Source organism: Agelaius phoeniceus, chromosome 6 (assembly GCF_051311805.1).
Source record: "Agelaius phoeniceus isolate bAgePho1 chromosome 6, bAgePho1.hap1, whole genome shotgun sequence".
In the NCBI taxonomy this organism is placed as follows: domain Eukaryota; kingdom Metazoa; phylum Chordata; class Aves; order Passeriformes; family Icteridae; genus Agelaius; species Agelaius phoeniceus.
In genome coordinates this window covers 5,532,501-5,545,448 of record NC_135270.1, presented here as the reverse complement: position 1 = coordinate 5,545,448, position 12,948 = coordinate 5,532,501, and the positions used below count along the sequence as shown (strand labels likewise).

General features: G+C 37.2%; 1 protein-coding gene across 3 annotated transcripts in view; it reads right to left on the bottom strand.

Annotated features, from left to right (window-relative positions):
- Window positions 1–210: 210 nt before the first annotated feature.
- ELP4 (elongator acetyltransferase complex subunit 4) overlaps window positions 211–12,948 on the bottom strand; it is a 141,142-nt gene continuing 128,404 nt past the window's right edge. For all 3 annotated transcript variants that reach the window (XM_054634787.2, XM_054634788.2, XM_054634791.2), the window contains one exon: window positions 211–818. In XM_054634787.2, the coding sequence (XP_054490762.2) occupies window positions 687–818 (132 nt within the window). In that variant the 3' untranslated portion in view covers window positions 211–686. The remainder of the gene's footprint in view (window positions 819–12,948) is intronic.

Genomic DNA, 12,948 nt, shown 5'->3' with positions numbered 1-12,948 from the left:
TCTATAATATCTTCTGATTTAAACACCCCCATCCTCAATTACTGGCCTATTAGAATAAAAACTATCTTATGTATTGTAAATTTATTATTACATATTTAATAAAATGAGGTAGGGATTTCCTGAAATTTAAGAATGGTGTTTCAATTACAGAAATGCATGTTTTTAAAAATGTGTAGTTTGCTGTTTGAATAACACATGACAATGAATTGCTTAGTTCCATTCCTTTATTTCAATAAGTTCCATTCCTTTATTTCAATAAACCCATTATTCATACAAAATATTATATGTAAGAATATAAAAAATTCTTTTGGGAAAAACATCCCTTTATTTTTGATGTATAAAAAAAAAAGAAAGGGTAATCACAATTTTTGTATTTTAAGTAAAGGAACAAAATACTACCTGTTTCCAATGGAGCAGAACAATGGCAGGACCCAACAGAACAGAAGCTTTAACGAAAAGCAAAACCCAAATGAGACCAAATTTAGTACAAAGAAAGAGAACACACACACATGCAAAAAAAAAAAAAAAAAAAGGAAAAAAAAAAGAAAAAAAGGCAGGCATCATATGACAACACGTATTTTTAAAGACTGCTGGGTCAAATCATTAAGAAAAATATTGATATAAGTCATTAACACTCCTAATGAGGGTGTCAGCTGAATGTGAGTGAGGCTGCTAAGCAGAAATCACTAGAAGTCCAGGTGCTTCTTGCCGATGGCCATGGCGCCACATCCTGAGCTCAGCAGTTTGGCGGATCCTGCCAGATCCTGTTTGCTCGCGCGGCTCACTGTGTCTGACAAGTCTGGAGGCAAATGCAGCCGCTGTGGCAGGAGGGTTTCAGGAGGGGAGAGAGAGGGAGGAAAGAGAGAAAAACATGGAGAAAAAAAAAAAAAAAAAAAAAAAAAGAGATTAATTTGTTTTGCATGGCGCATTTGGAAATGCTGTCTTTTCCCCGACTGATCCGTGTTTACTCACACAAATAAAGCGCTTCCCCAACGCTCTTCTGGACTTATCTACCATAATATTATTCTCATGTTCCAAAATACTTATATTTTGAAAACCTCAACACAACAGGAATGATATGAAGAATTCATATTTGACATATTAAAGGCACAACGTTTTAAATTTCATTGCTGCTTTCTTGACTGCGCGTCACAGTTTCTGTAAAGATCAGGTTCGTGTTTTCAATATATTGGATTCTCTAAATTGGAACAGATTTTTTCCTTATGAAAATTTCCTAAACAAAATACAAATTTGCTCAAGGTATTTAAATACATCTATGGGCATTTTCCCCTTTAAAAAACAGTGTTTCATCTGCATGTCAACCTCTACACCAAGTTATTTGATTTCTATAGCACTGCAGTGTAAGTAGAGTTTTATTTTAAATATGCACACACGGCGACAAGAGTCTGAAAATAAATTATATGATGGTTAAAAGATGCAGAGGGCTCACCCTGGTTGCACATTATTCTGCTACATGTTTCCTCCTCATATTCTACTGATAGTGGCTAATAAAAGCAAGCAGTGACAGTAGCTGCATTTGTAGAAGGCAATCATACATGTTAATCAAAGCCTGCACTCCCCAGTGAGTTGTAGGAACATTAAATCCAGTTTACAGATGGGGAAACAGAAACAGAGGTCACATGGCTGCCCACAAGCACATGGTCCTTGCACAATAAACCTTATTTTTCAGCTATGACAAAAATATTTCCACCCTCCCTCTGAGGGAGATGTATAAAAGACATGACATTACCATTTAGCTTTTGTAAAGTAAGGTGAAAATTAATGTAAAACTGAGGCTTTGCTTGCTTAATGACTGGCTTGCTTTTGGACCCAAGCTGGGTCAGATGAGACAGTTGAGCATCTTCTGCATAGTGCAATAATTTATGAAACTGGTATCATGGAAGGAGCATATTTCTTGAAAGATTTAGTAGGCAAAGGCTAAACTGGGTGGTTCCTTTAAAATGCACACGCTTCTGAAGGGAACAGGAGAACAGCAGTGGCTGCAAAACTGAATTAGGAGGCTCTGTGGACTATTCTTATTCTCAGCTTTGCCACATTTTTGCTTTTATCACACCTAAACACATTTCTTCAATACTTATTTAACACAAGAATTAGATTAAAAAGCATAGGAAATCTTTGAATTTTCAGTGAGCTGACTGCAGAATTCCTTGCTGGCTCTGAGACTGTGAAGCTGGGTGTGACTTGAGAGATGCTCCCAAGGGCTTCCCACCACTGGCCACTCCTGGCCGTGGGCAGCGCTGGGAGAAGAACTGCGCTGTTATTTTCTCCAGGGGAAGGAAATGCAGAAAGTAATGCATGAGGAGCAGGACAGCCTGTGTGCAGGGTGAGATGCCACAGCCCAGTGCTGGAATAGGAGAGAGGTGTGTATTTACTGACAGCATTTTGCCTGTGAAGCACAACCCACACACCTGTGAATACCGCACAGCAACTGCAGCTCTGAATTTCAGCTGCATTAAACCAGCGTTGGGGCAGAGAATCCTTCACCCACAGCTCTCCCCTTACTCCAAGGCAGGTTAAACCTGGCTGTGGCTGTGGCTGTGGCTGATGATGCCTCATTTCTGCCTCAACACATCCACACAGGGCATGAGCCTTTGGCTGCTGAGCAAAAGGTGTGCTGGGAAAAGCCAAGGTACCACTTGGACGCTGTGGGAGGGGATGGAAGCGTGCAAAGCAGAGAAGGAGAAGCTGGGAAGTACAGGGGAGCACTTGGCAGATCTCTCAACCACATTTACTTTCTAAAAAAGTGCACAGTACTTTGCTGTGGGCAGGGGGATGTGGCAGGTGGAGAGACAAGTGAAGGAATTCCACCTTCCTCCACTCCCTGCTGGCATCTCTGTGATGAGGAGCAAACAGAACCAAGACCCAGCAAACTCATCTCACTCAGGGACTAAATATCCCTAACTAAATATCACAGACAGGGAACCACTGCAAACCCTGCCACACCACCCTGGTCTTCAAAGTGGGGTCAGAAAACAAAAAAATCTTTCATGTCAACGCTGTGTTCATTTGCTATATTTATTCTAAAATAAATATATTATTTTAGAATATATACTACTATAATAGTGTATATACATACCATTATTATAATATTTATAATTTATATAATTATCTATAAAATAATTATATAATATAATATATAATATACATAATATATAATATGTACAATATATATAATATATGTATATATAATAATATATACAATATATGTAATTATAATATATATAATTATAATATATATACTTTTAGAATATATACTACTACAATAGTGTATGTATATACCATTATTATAATATATATAATGGATATAATTATATATACTATATACAATATATGTAATATTATATATATTTTATATATATATTCATACACTTTTAGAATATATACTACTACAATAGTATATATATATAAATTTTTTTTTAGAATATATACTACTATAATACTGTATTTCAGAAAATAGAAGAATGTCTGCAAATTTGCAAATATTTAGATGGGAAAAATAAAAAACTCAGGATCCTTAGATTGGATGCTGGGAGTGAGTTAGGCTTTTACAGGTGTATTTGTTATGATACAGAATTTCATTATACAGGCCTTATACTCTTCTTCCTCATCTTCTTCAGTGAGGAGGATGCACAGTGCTCATTTAGGGATTGGCTATTCCTTTAGTGACTGACTAGCCAGTATTTTATTTTCTTGTCACTGTTTACTCAGAGCTTTTCTGACATATTTATTGTACACTATTCAAACCTTGTTCTGCAGACAGAATGGCTTTTCAATAGCACATGTCAGTATATAGCACTTGAATGCTTCACAAATACCACCTGCGTTATTTTCCTGATATTCTTGGGAGAGAAGGCAGCCAAGTTGCCTCCATTTTAGAGGCAGGGAATTGAGGCACATGAAACATGGCAAAAGGTACCTACTAATTTCAGAAACAGAATCTCAGACAGTTAGGTCTTGCTTTTCCAGAATGTTTAGCATTTTACAGAATTCCACATGTTCAAATGCTAACTTCATCTGCAGCTGGAAGCTTAGTATTTTTCTCCAAGAATCCCCAAGTCAGGCACTCAGAAAGGAAGAGACAGGAAATAAAAGGATTGAAACAAAAATGCTGTGTGGAAGCAACATGACCACACAGAAGTTCAGTGCTATTGGCAGAGACAAACAATTAAAACATACCTTCCATGTTTTAATTGTGAGACCATTCCTCCTGCAATCCTTTCCCCTACAATCCATCCCTCTACAATCCCAACTTCCAAACATTATTAAAAAATTGCTGGTTCTCCAGGAAGCACATTTCACTGCATACACCACATTCATCCTTAGACCAGACCTATTCTGAACAACAAACCACACCAGAGTCCTTAGAGAACAGTTGAATATTTTCTATCTTGTCATTAAGATCAGAATCACTGGACACACACATGTTTCCTGTGAACAAAGCCTTCAAAATATCATTCCTTACATTTTCTTTGTGGAGAAGTTTTCTTTGTGGATAAATTTTCTGTGCAGAGAAATTTTCTATGTGGAGAAACTTCCTGTATGCCCATATACAGGGCTGAAAATAATCCTAATATATTAACACCATTTAAAAAGACTCTAAATGTTAAGCCACAAAGAGGAAATTCATTGCATGGCACTATACAGACATCTACAGGTTAAGCAACTGGCCTTTATTTTTGGTACCAATAGGGACATTTGGGTCACTTGGGCTGAGGCAGTAAGTGATGGTATGAACAGGTTGTGATCCTTCTGGAACAGCAGCACCACATTTTCACAGATATTTGCTGACCACAGAGAAACAATCCAATTTAAAGCCCCAGCTAAACAAAACATGTTTTCTGCTGGACAGACTTCTCTGCTATTTCCGAGGCTCTGGCCCCCATCCCTTTCAAGCTCTCTTTCTCTGATCAGCCTGGTAAGAATCAGGATGATTTTGCTCACATTGGCAATCCCAATCCTTGCCCAGGCTTTCCATCCCACAGCTGCTTTTCATGCCAAAAATGTCCCTTCTCTGGTTATCTGCAGTCCCCAGTCTCAGCTTTCTGCACCCAAGCTCTTCATTCCTGTCCCTGATATTCCTGCATTTTTCCTGCCTCTGTTTCCAGCCCCTGCTCCTGTTCCTAGGTTCAAACTCAGCACCAGACTCCCCCTTCTTGCCTTCCTTGTGCTCACAAATACCAGCTTTTTATTTTTCTAATATTCTTGTGAGACAAGGCAGCAAAGTTACCTCAATTTCAAAGACAGGGAATTGAGGCACATAAAGCACATGGCAAAAGGTATCTCCCAATTTCACAATCAGAATCTGAGGCTGTTAAGACTTGTTTTCCAGAATGTTCAGCAATCCCCTGGTTTGTTCTCCTCCTCCTCTTCTCACCCATTCTGGATGTGTCCTCCCCATTCCTGCTTCCTGCCCCTCTCCCCAGCCCAAAATGTGGGCACAGCTCCCCTGCTCCTAAAAGCAGGTAAACACCTGCAGAAGAGTCCATTTTAATGCACTGAGTGCGCCAAACAGGTGGGTTTTCACAGGGCAGCAAAATCCCATCCATGGCATAAATGCTAGACATAAAACTAGTTTAAATAATTTAACATTTTTACTGAAATATTCCAGAACCATAAAATTTTCTGTAGTTGAGAGCAAGCTGGAAGGGCAAGAGTATTTTAAGGCAAAATGGTCATAATGTGGCAAAAGTAAACGTGGAAGTGAAAATAGGATCATACAATCACTCTCCTTTGGATAACTTAGAAAGGAAGGTAAAATTTATCAGTGAAATACTAGGGTATTTATCAGTTTATCAACGAAATACTAGAGTATTTATCAGTTTATCAAAAGAAGGCAAAGTTTATCAGTGAAATACTAGGGTATTTATCAGTTTATCCAAGTAAAGGAAAGTTTATGAGTGAAATACTAGGGTATTTATCAATTTATAAAAGGAAAATAAAGTTTATCAATGAAATACTAGAGTATTTATCTATTTAGAAGAGAAAAGTAAAGTTTATCAGTTAAATACTAGGGTATTTATTGGTTTATCAAAGGAAAGCAAAGTTTATCCATTAAATACTAGCATATTTATCAGTTTATCAAAGGAATACTATTTATCAGTTTATCAAAGGAAAGGAAAGTTTATCAGTGAAATGCTAGGGTATTTATCAATTTATAAAAGCAAAATAAAGTTTATCAATGAAATACTAGGGTATTTATCAGTTTATCAAGGGAAAGTAAAGTTTATCAATGAAATACTAGAGTATTTATCATTTTATAAAAAGAAAGTAAAGTTTATCAGTGAAATACTAGGGTATTTATCAGTTTATCAAAGGGAAGTTTATCAAAGGGAAGTAATCAGTGAAATACTAGCGTATTTATCAATTTATGAAAGCAAAATAAAGTTTATCAATGAAATACTAGCGTATTTATCAATTTATAAAAGGAAAAAAAAGATTATCAATGAAATACTGGAGTATTTATCATTTTATAAAAAGAAAGTAAAGTTTATCAGTGAAATACTAGGGTATTTATCAGTTTATCAAAGGGAAGTAAAGTTTATCAGTGAAATACTAGCATATTTATCAATTTATAAAAGGAAAAAAATTATCAATGAAATACTAGGGTATTTATCATTTTATCAAAGGAAAGGAAAGTTTATCAGTGAAATACTAGGGAATGCTGGAGTAAACTTCCTGTGTGCAAAGTTAATTGCGCATCTGCATTCTTGCAGTGTGTTTAATTACATGATCACACAATATTTTCACCCACAGAGGCTGTCAGGAAGGTTTAAACTTGGCATCTTCAGGATCAGACTCTAAATGTTCATTTCAGTGGCTGAAGAGAAAGGCAATGATGGAGCAGGGCACAGCTGGGGAAGGGGCTGGCTGGGAGTTTGGTGCTGTTTTGGGCACTCAGGAAGGCTTTGCAGGTAGGAACAATAACACTGAAGCCAGCTAAGCACACAGCTTTAGGGCATGCATTACCAAAGGAAAACAGTTTAGACAAAACTTATGACATACTTTGTGGCTGCTCCTCCCTCTGCCTGAAGAAAACTTCTAATTACTTCATTTGTTCTCAACAGGGGGAAAAAAAGGCAGAAGTGGAAGATGAGATGATGTCAAAGGACAGCTCAGAAGGGACACAGTGAGTCCAGTCCCAGCACAGAGGACCAAATACTCACTGATGGTTTTCTGGGATGCAAAGATCCACATCATGGCTATTCCAGGAACTTCCAGCGGGCTGCTATGTTTGGTTTATTTATTAATTAAATATTATTTATTATTTGTTATTTATTTTTTGTTAAATTATTAATTAAACCATTATTCATTTATTAAATAATGAATTATTATTTACTAAATAATAAATAACATTTATTTATTATAATAATATGTATATATTTATCTATAATAAATATATAATATACATATATTATATATTATATAATATATAATATATAATACAGTATATATAATATATAATATATAATATATAATATATAATATATAATATATAATAAATGGACTTTTAAATATATTTATTCTATAATAATATTTAGGTAATTAATTTAAACAATTAATTTTATTAATGTAATTAAAAAAATATTTATTAAATGATATTTATTTATCATTTTAAAAAATCCTACTATACAAAAATACTAGCAAGTGGTTTTGCCAGTGTATCTAACTTTATCAAGGGGATTGTTTTAGGGAGGGCTACAAAAATCACATATTCCGTAAAATGCTTTAAGCAATGAAGAATACAACAATTTTTTAGCAACAATGTGATAAGCAGATACATGTGTATTGGCACCAATCTAAACCCCAAGTAATTCTGTATATTACTCCAAAATCATTATTATAATTTCACACCTATTTTAAGTGTAATACTGTATAAAAAAAAACAAAACCCAAAAAGTTGCAAAATCACTGAAGCTCATTAAAAATGAGGTGATAGTTTGTCCTTCATTTGATTCATATTAAAGTAATTTCACCAAAGTCAACCTTGTGACTCTGTTAACACTTACACGAAGCTTTAACAGCTGGGCCCAAACTTCCCAAAAATCTTTACAATTCATTTAGTTGGATCTTTGACCAAAAAAAAAAAAAAAAAGCAGCTTATTAGTGTAGTATGGCTGCAGCCCTGCCTTGGGGCAGGGAGATGGGTTAATGACCTCTCCAGATCCCTTCTACTTCCATTTGCTACAACTCCATGAAGACTGAAGTCACCAAAGCCGAAGGGATTTGGTTCAGGGGGAAGAGGGGGGTGGGGAGAAGAATTTTAGGAATGCTGGGAAAATGAAAGATGCAGACTCTTAGTTGGGGAGCTTTGCATCCTCTTTACTTCTCTTTGAAGCAGAACTCTCCCCATCCCATAAAGCCCCCACAAGACAGATGTTTTGCATGATGTTTTTCCCCTTCATGTCTATTTATTATCACCTAACTTTTAATTAGCAGTGGTAATTTCTACCTTTGGGCTTAATGTAAACACAAAGATGTGCAGGTACAAGACTACATTTTTTCTAGAGAGAAAGGTTTTTCTCAGATATTTGACATGGAGGTTACTACAAGTTTTGGCTGCTTCTCTTGCCAAGCCTGAGGGGCACCAGATATCTGTATTCTGATGAAATTAATTCTCTTTTATAGGACATGTGGTCTACTGGAGTGACATATCACTTACATGACATAACTTTGTAATTATTTACAGATACAAAAATTTTATTACTGCCACACAGTAATAACTTCTGAGTTAATAGAAGTTCACTTCTCAAAAATGACTGAACAATAAGCACTTGGCCACTGAAGACATTAACAGGAACAGAAAAGTCATTCCAACTGGCCTAAGCCTGTGTCAGGCAGAAATCATATGGCTGCTGTCAAATTTGGCTCACAAATAATGATGGGGTCTCACAATCATCAACATTTATCTTGTGGAGAGAATGGAGCCAAAATATTCTCTCATAGCTGCATTTCAGTCTTCCACAAACTCTTAAACCATTCACTATGAATCTTTTAGGTTCATGTTACAACTGGCCCAGTATTTTAACAAATTCAGGAGATGAAACAGTTGGTAACTATTTTTCTGTATAATGGACATGAACTCAGCTTCCTCTTGTTCTGCTATATTAATTGACACTACATCACCATTTTTAGATCACGGGAATTTTCTAAACTACATTTTCTAAATTTGCATTTCTACAGTTTCTAAACTGGCCTTAAAGAACAAAAGACTTGACTTTTAGAAAGAGCATTCTAAAATTTTTCTACATTTTAGGTAACTGTGCTTGACTTATAAGAAACAACCATATCAACTCATGTTAAAATAACATCTACCATATGCAAGTCCTATTTATTTAATTTTTTTTTTAGGTTGAAGCACAACCCAAGCCATCATGGTGTTAACTATTGCTACCACCAGGTGCTGAGAGAAGGCTTCCAGTAAGAATAACTGAGAAATAAACTTCTGCCTGTATAAGTCTGTCTGCCAAAGGATAAATAGTACCACTGAGAACATTTGAACACAATTCTAAAACTCCTGTTTTCCCACACTTAGAGAATGTAAAATAAAGCCAGGGCAATCCTGACTTTCACTTCATTTACAGAACAGTGATGTTTTATGGTGGGTTTCCAATAGCACAAACAGATTGTTTGAACAGCATTTTTAAGAACACGTGGTAAAATTAAAAATCATTAATAAACCTACTTCCCTTAATGATAGATTTTGCAAAAATCCCTTTAATGTTTCAGAACACTTTTCAGTGTATCTGCTTTACAGAAGGGGTATGATAATATCCAGGAGAATTCAATTCAAACTCTGCTGATTTGTTTGGATGTGCCACATGGTCCTGTTTCTGTTTTCTGACCAGAAATCTGGATTCCTGAGTCTGAATTTAAAGCTTGGTTTTATAACACTGGCTGCTGTTCAGAGGTATTTGCTTGTACCAATACAATTCATTTCTGTACATGTTTGTGTAAAAATGCATCCCTGGGGTATTTTGGGTGGCTGAAGAAGTTCCAGTTCCAGACTGAGTAGAGATGGGTGGGTTTATGGATGTGCAGCTCCAGTCATTATTTTCAGTGTCAGGAAAGGAAAGTACAGACAATGAGTCCAAACAAACTGATTCCAATGAAAAATTCCAACATGTGGATTTGTTACACCTGAAGGGACTCAAGTGGAAGATAAAAATACAGGTCCTTTATGTTCTAGCTGCAGTCTCTGGATCATGAAGAAGCTTATAAAAAGGGCTAGATCCATCAGGAATGGTTATAGGCTGCCCAAGGACTGCAGGTGTTCAACTGCTTGTCTGATCCAAAATTCAGAGAAACCTATGGTAACCTCACAAGCAGAACTGGACTAAATACTTACACAGCACACTATAGTGATATTGATACAGCTCTTATCAGGCACAAATGGAAAGAATGTCTCTGTCTTGAAGAGTTTATGGTCTGAATACACAAAATGGGTAAAAAGGAAAACAACAAAATATCAAGGCAGAAGGAAAAATGTAATGATTTATAAATACTATATTAATGCTTTATTAAAGGTTTTTTTTTTTCCCTTCTAACTGAAAAAGTAAGGTGAGTGAAAGAGCACAGCCATAGGGAAAGAAATGAAGTGACAAAGGGCTGAAGAGAAGATGGAGTAAAGAAAGGGAAAGATGGAAGGCAGGAGTTAATATAATCTAATTATATAATCTAGGCATGAAATTGAGAATATCTTGTTGAGATTGGAATATACTGTCTGAATCCTGAAAGGAAATACTGTTCTAAATTCAAGCAGTAGCTCATGAGTCTGATGGTATCATCTGTGTCCAGAGCAAGGGCATTTCTCCTGTGGATGTGCTCTTTTTGCTGAGCATCTCCTCGCTGAGCTTACGTAAGAGCAGTGATGCAAGGCTGGGTAATTCCAGGGCTCTCAGGACAGCCCGGGTGGATGCTGATGTTCATGTCACATCCTCTTCCCTGATGGATTCATTCAACCTAATTGCAGCTGTCTACAAGTCAGCCACTCAGCCTAACACCCCACATTACAAACCAGGCAGGGATGAATCCTCCTTGCAAGCACTTGTCCATATCTGCTGACTATTCAGGAAACCTGAGTGACTCCCTTCAACCAAATTCTTACCTCCCAGTCTGAAAGGTCAAGGGGAGGAATTCAGTCCCACAGCTCTGTGAAGCTTCTCATTGAATCAGTGCCTGCAGTGTGTCTGCTCCCTCTCTGAATGGCATTGCAGCCTGCCACGGAGCACAGATTTCCTATCACACCACAGATGGCTCACTGGAAATGCTCCAGAGCTGCTGGTGATGCCCACGATGCTCTACAACAACTTGAGGCTCTCTACTGGGAAGCTTGAGGAGTGTTCGAGGCACTGTGTGTACAAACAAAAGCTGTGGATGTGGGGAGGAGGGAGAAACAGCATTCAGAGCAGAAGCATCTGCTCCAGGATTACGGTGTTACTGTCACCCCCGAAAATTTCAGCTAAATTGAAAACCTCGGCAAATGTTTGAGTTTGCATCCAAAACTGTCTGGTAAAGTTCACTGTAATTCACCAGGCTTCTGTCACGTGTCAGAAATCCCGTTAACACCCTGGTGCAACTGCACCAAATGACTGATCAAATGTATCCTGCCTCTTGATAAAATCACCCAGTTCACAGAAACACTTCACAGAAAGGTTCTGCTCCAAGACCCACACTGGCAAGTCTCCATTACAAGTGCATTTCAATGATGCTTTGCCAACTAAAAAAGTAAATGTTAGCTGGGGGGGTTATTGTTTTATAGCAGGAACAGCCCTGTGCTGTGTATTTACTTTTTAAAGTCAGCTGGAATTAGAAGTTTTCCCGTGCTAGGCAGCCCAGCAGGGCTGGGAAGCATTTCTGGGCACTCAGACCTGGAGCACAGGCTGCCCACAGGGAGGATTCCCTGCCCCTGTTCCACAGCCCTGCTCCCTCCTCCAGACACCAGGGCTTGCTCCTCAGCTTGCTGCAGAAACATATTGCACCACCAGAACACAACAATTATCACATTTGTAAAGCTTCAGGGATAGGAACAATTTAATAGCTTTTTGAAGCAGGCTAATTTTCTGGAGCTTTTTTTTTTTTTTTCCCCATGATTTTGCTTTTCATGCATGGACAAGCTCTTCTTTGCTACAGGTATTTTTCTGGGTCTGCTTTGCAGGATTATTATGTGTGGAGGAACACAAATTATTCAATCACTTTAAAACAGTGAGAGAGAAGTGAAAAAGGGCTATGTAAGTGCAAACTACTGCTACTAACCTCTGTTTTAAAAAGATGAGAATACATTTAGAAAGCAATACATTAGAAAGATAAATGTATTGCTGGTTTACAAAACTCTGCATATTTGCAAACAGATGACCAGTTTATTTCTGCAGATTTTCATAAGATAGAAACTTCAGCTTTGCAGTGGCAAATGCCACGGGGAGACACTTCATGCTATGGCAAAAAGCAGGCCAGAAGAGGGAAAAAAAAAGTTATTTCTGCTATCATGAAACTGCCACTGAATTATGTTCAGTTCCTGTAACTCCCAGGTAAGGATGCAGACATTACATCATTCATATTGTAATATCCCTGCAGCACTAATCCCCCGTGACTCAGAGCTACACTTTCAAACTCCAGGTAACAAAGCCTTTTGTAGTGTTACTTCCAAATAAACTTTGGACCTCAGAAACCCCTGAAGTGTAATTTAATCTCTGTAATATTGGCTCAACCTGTTTTTGCTTTGAAAACTCACATTTTTATTTAGTGATTGATATTACTCATTAAAAGGAGAGAAAAGTTGCATTGGTGAGCAAGCAGTCATTCTGCCCACCCTTTGGGAAACTCATGCTTTTAAGGAACTTTAAACACAGAATGAGAAGGGGAAAGGTTAAAAGACAGGTCACACTAATTTCTTTTTAAACAACTCTGTTTCAGACAGTAGGTCTCAGTGTG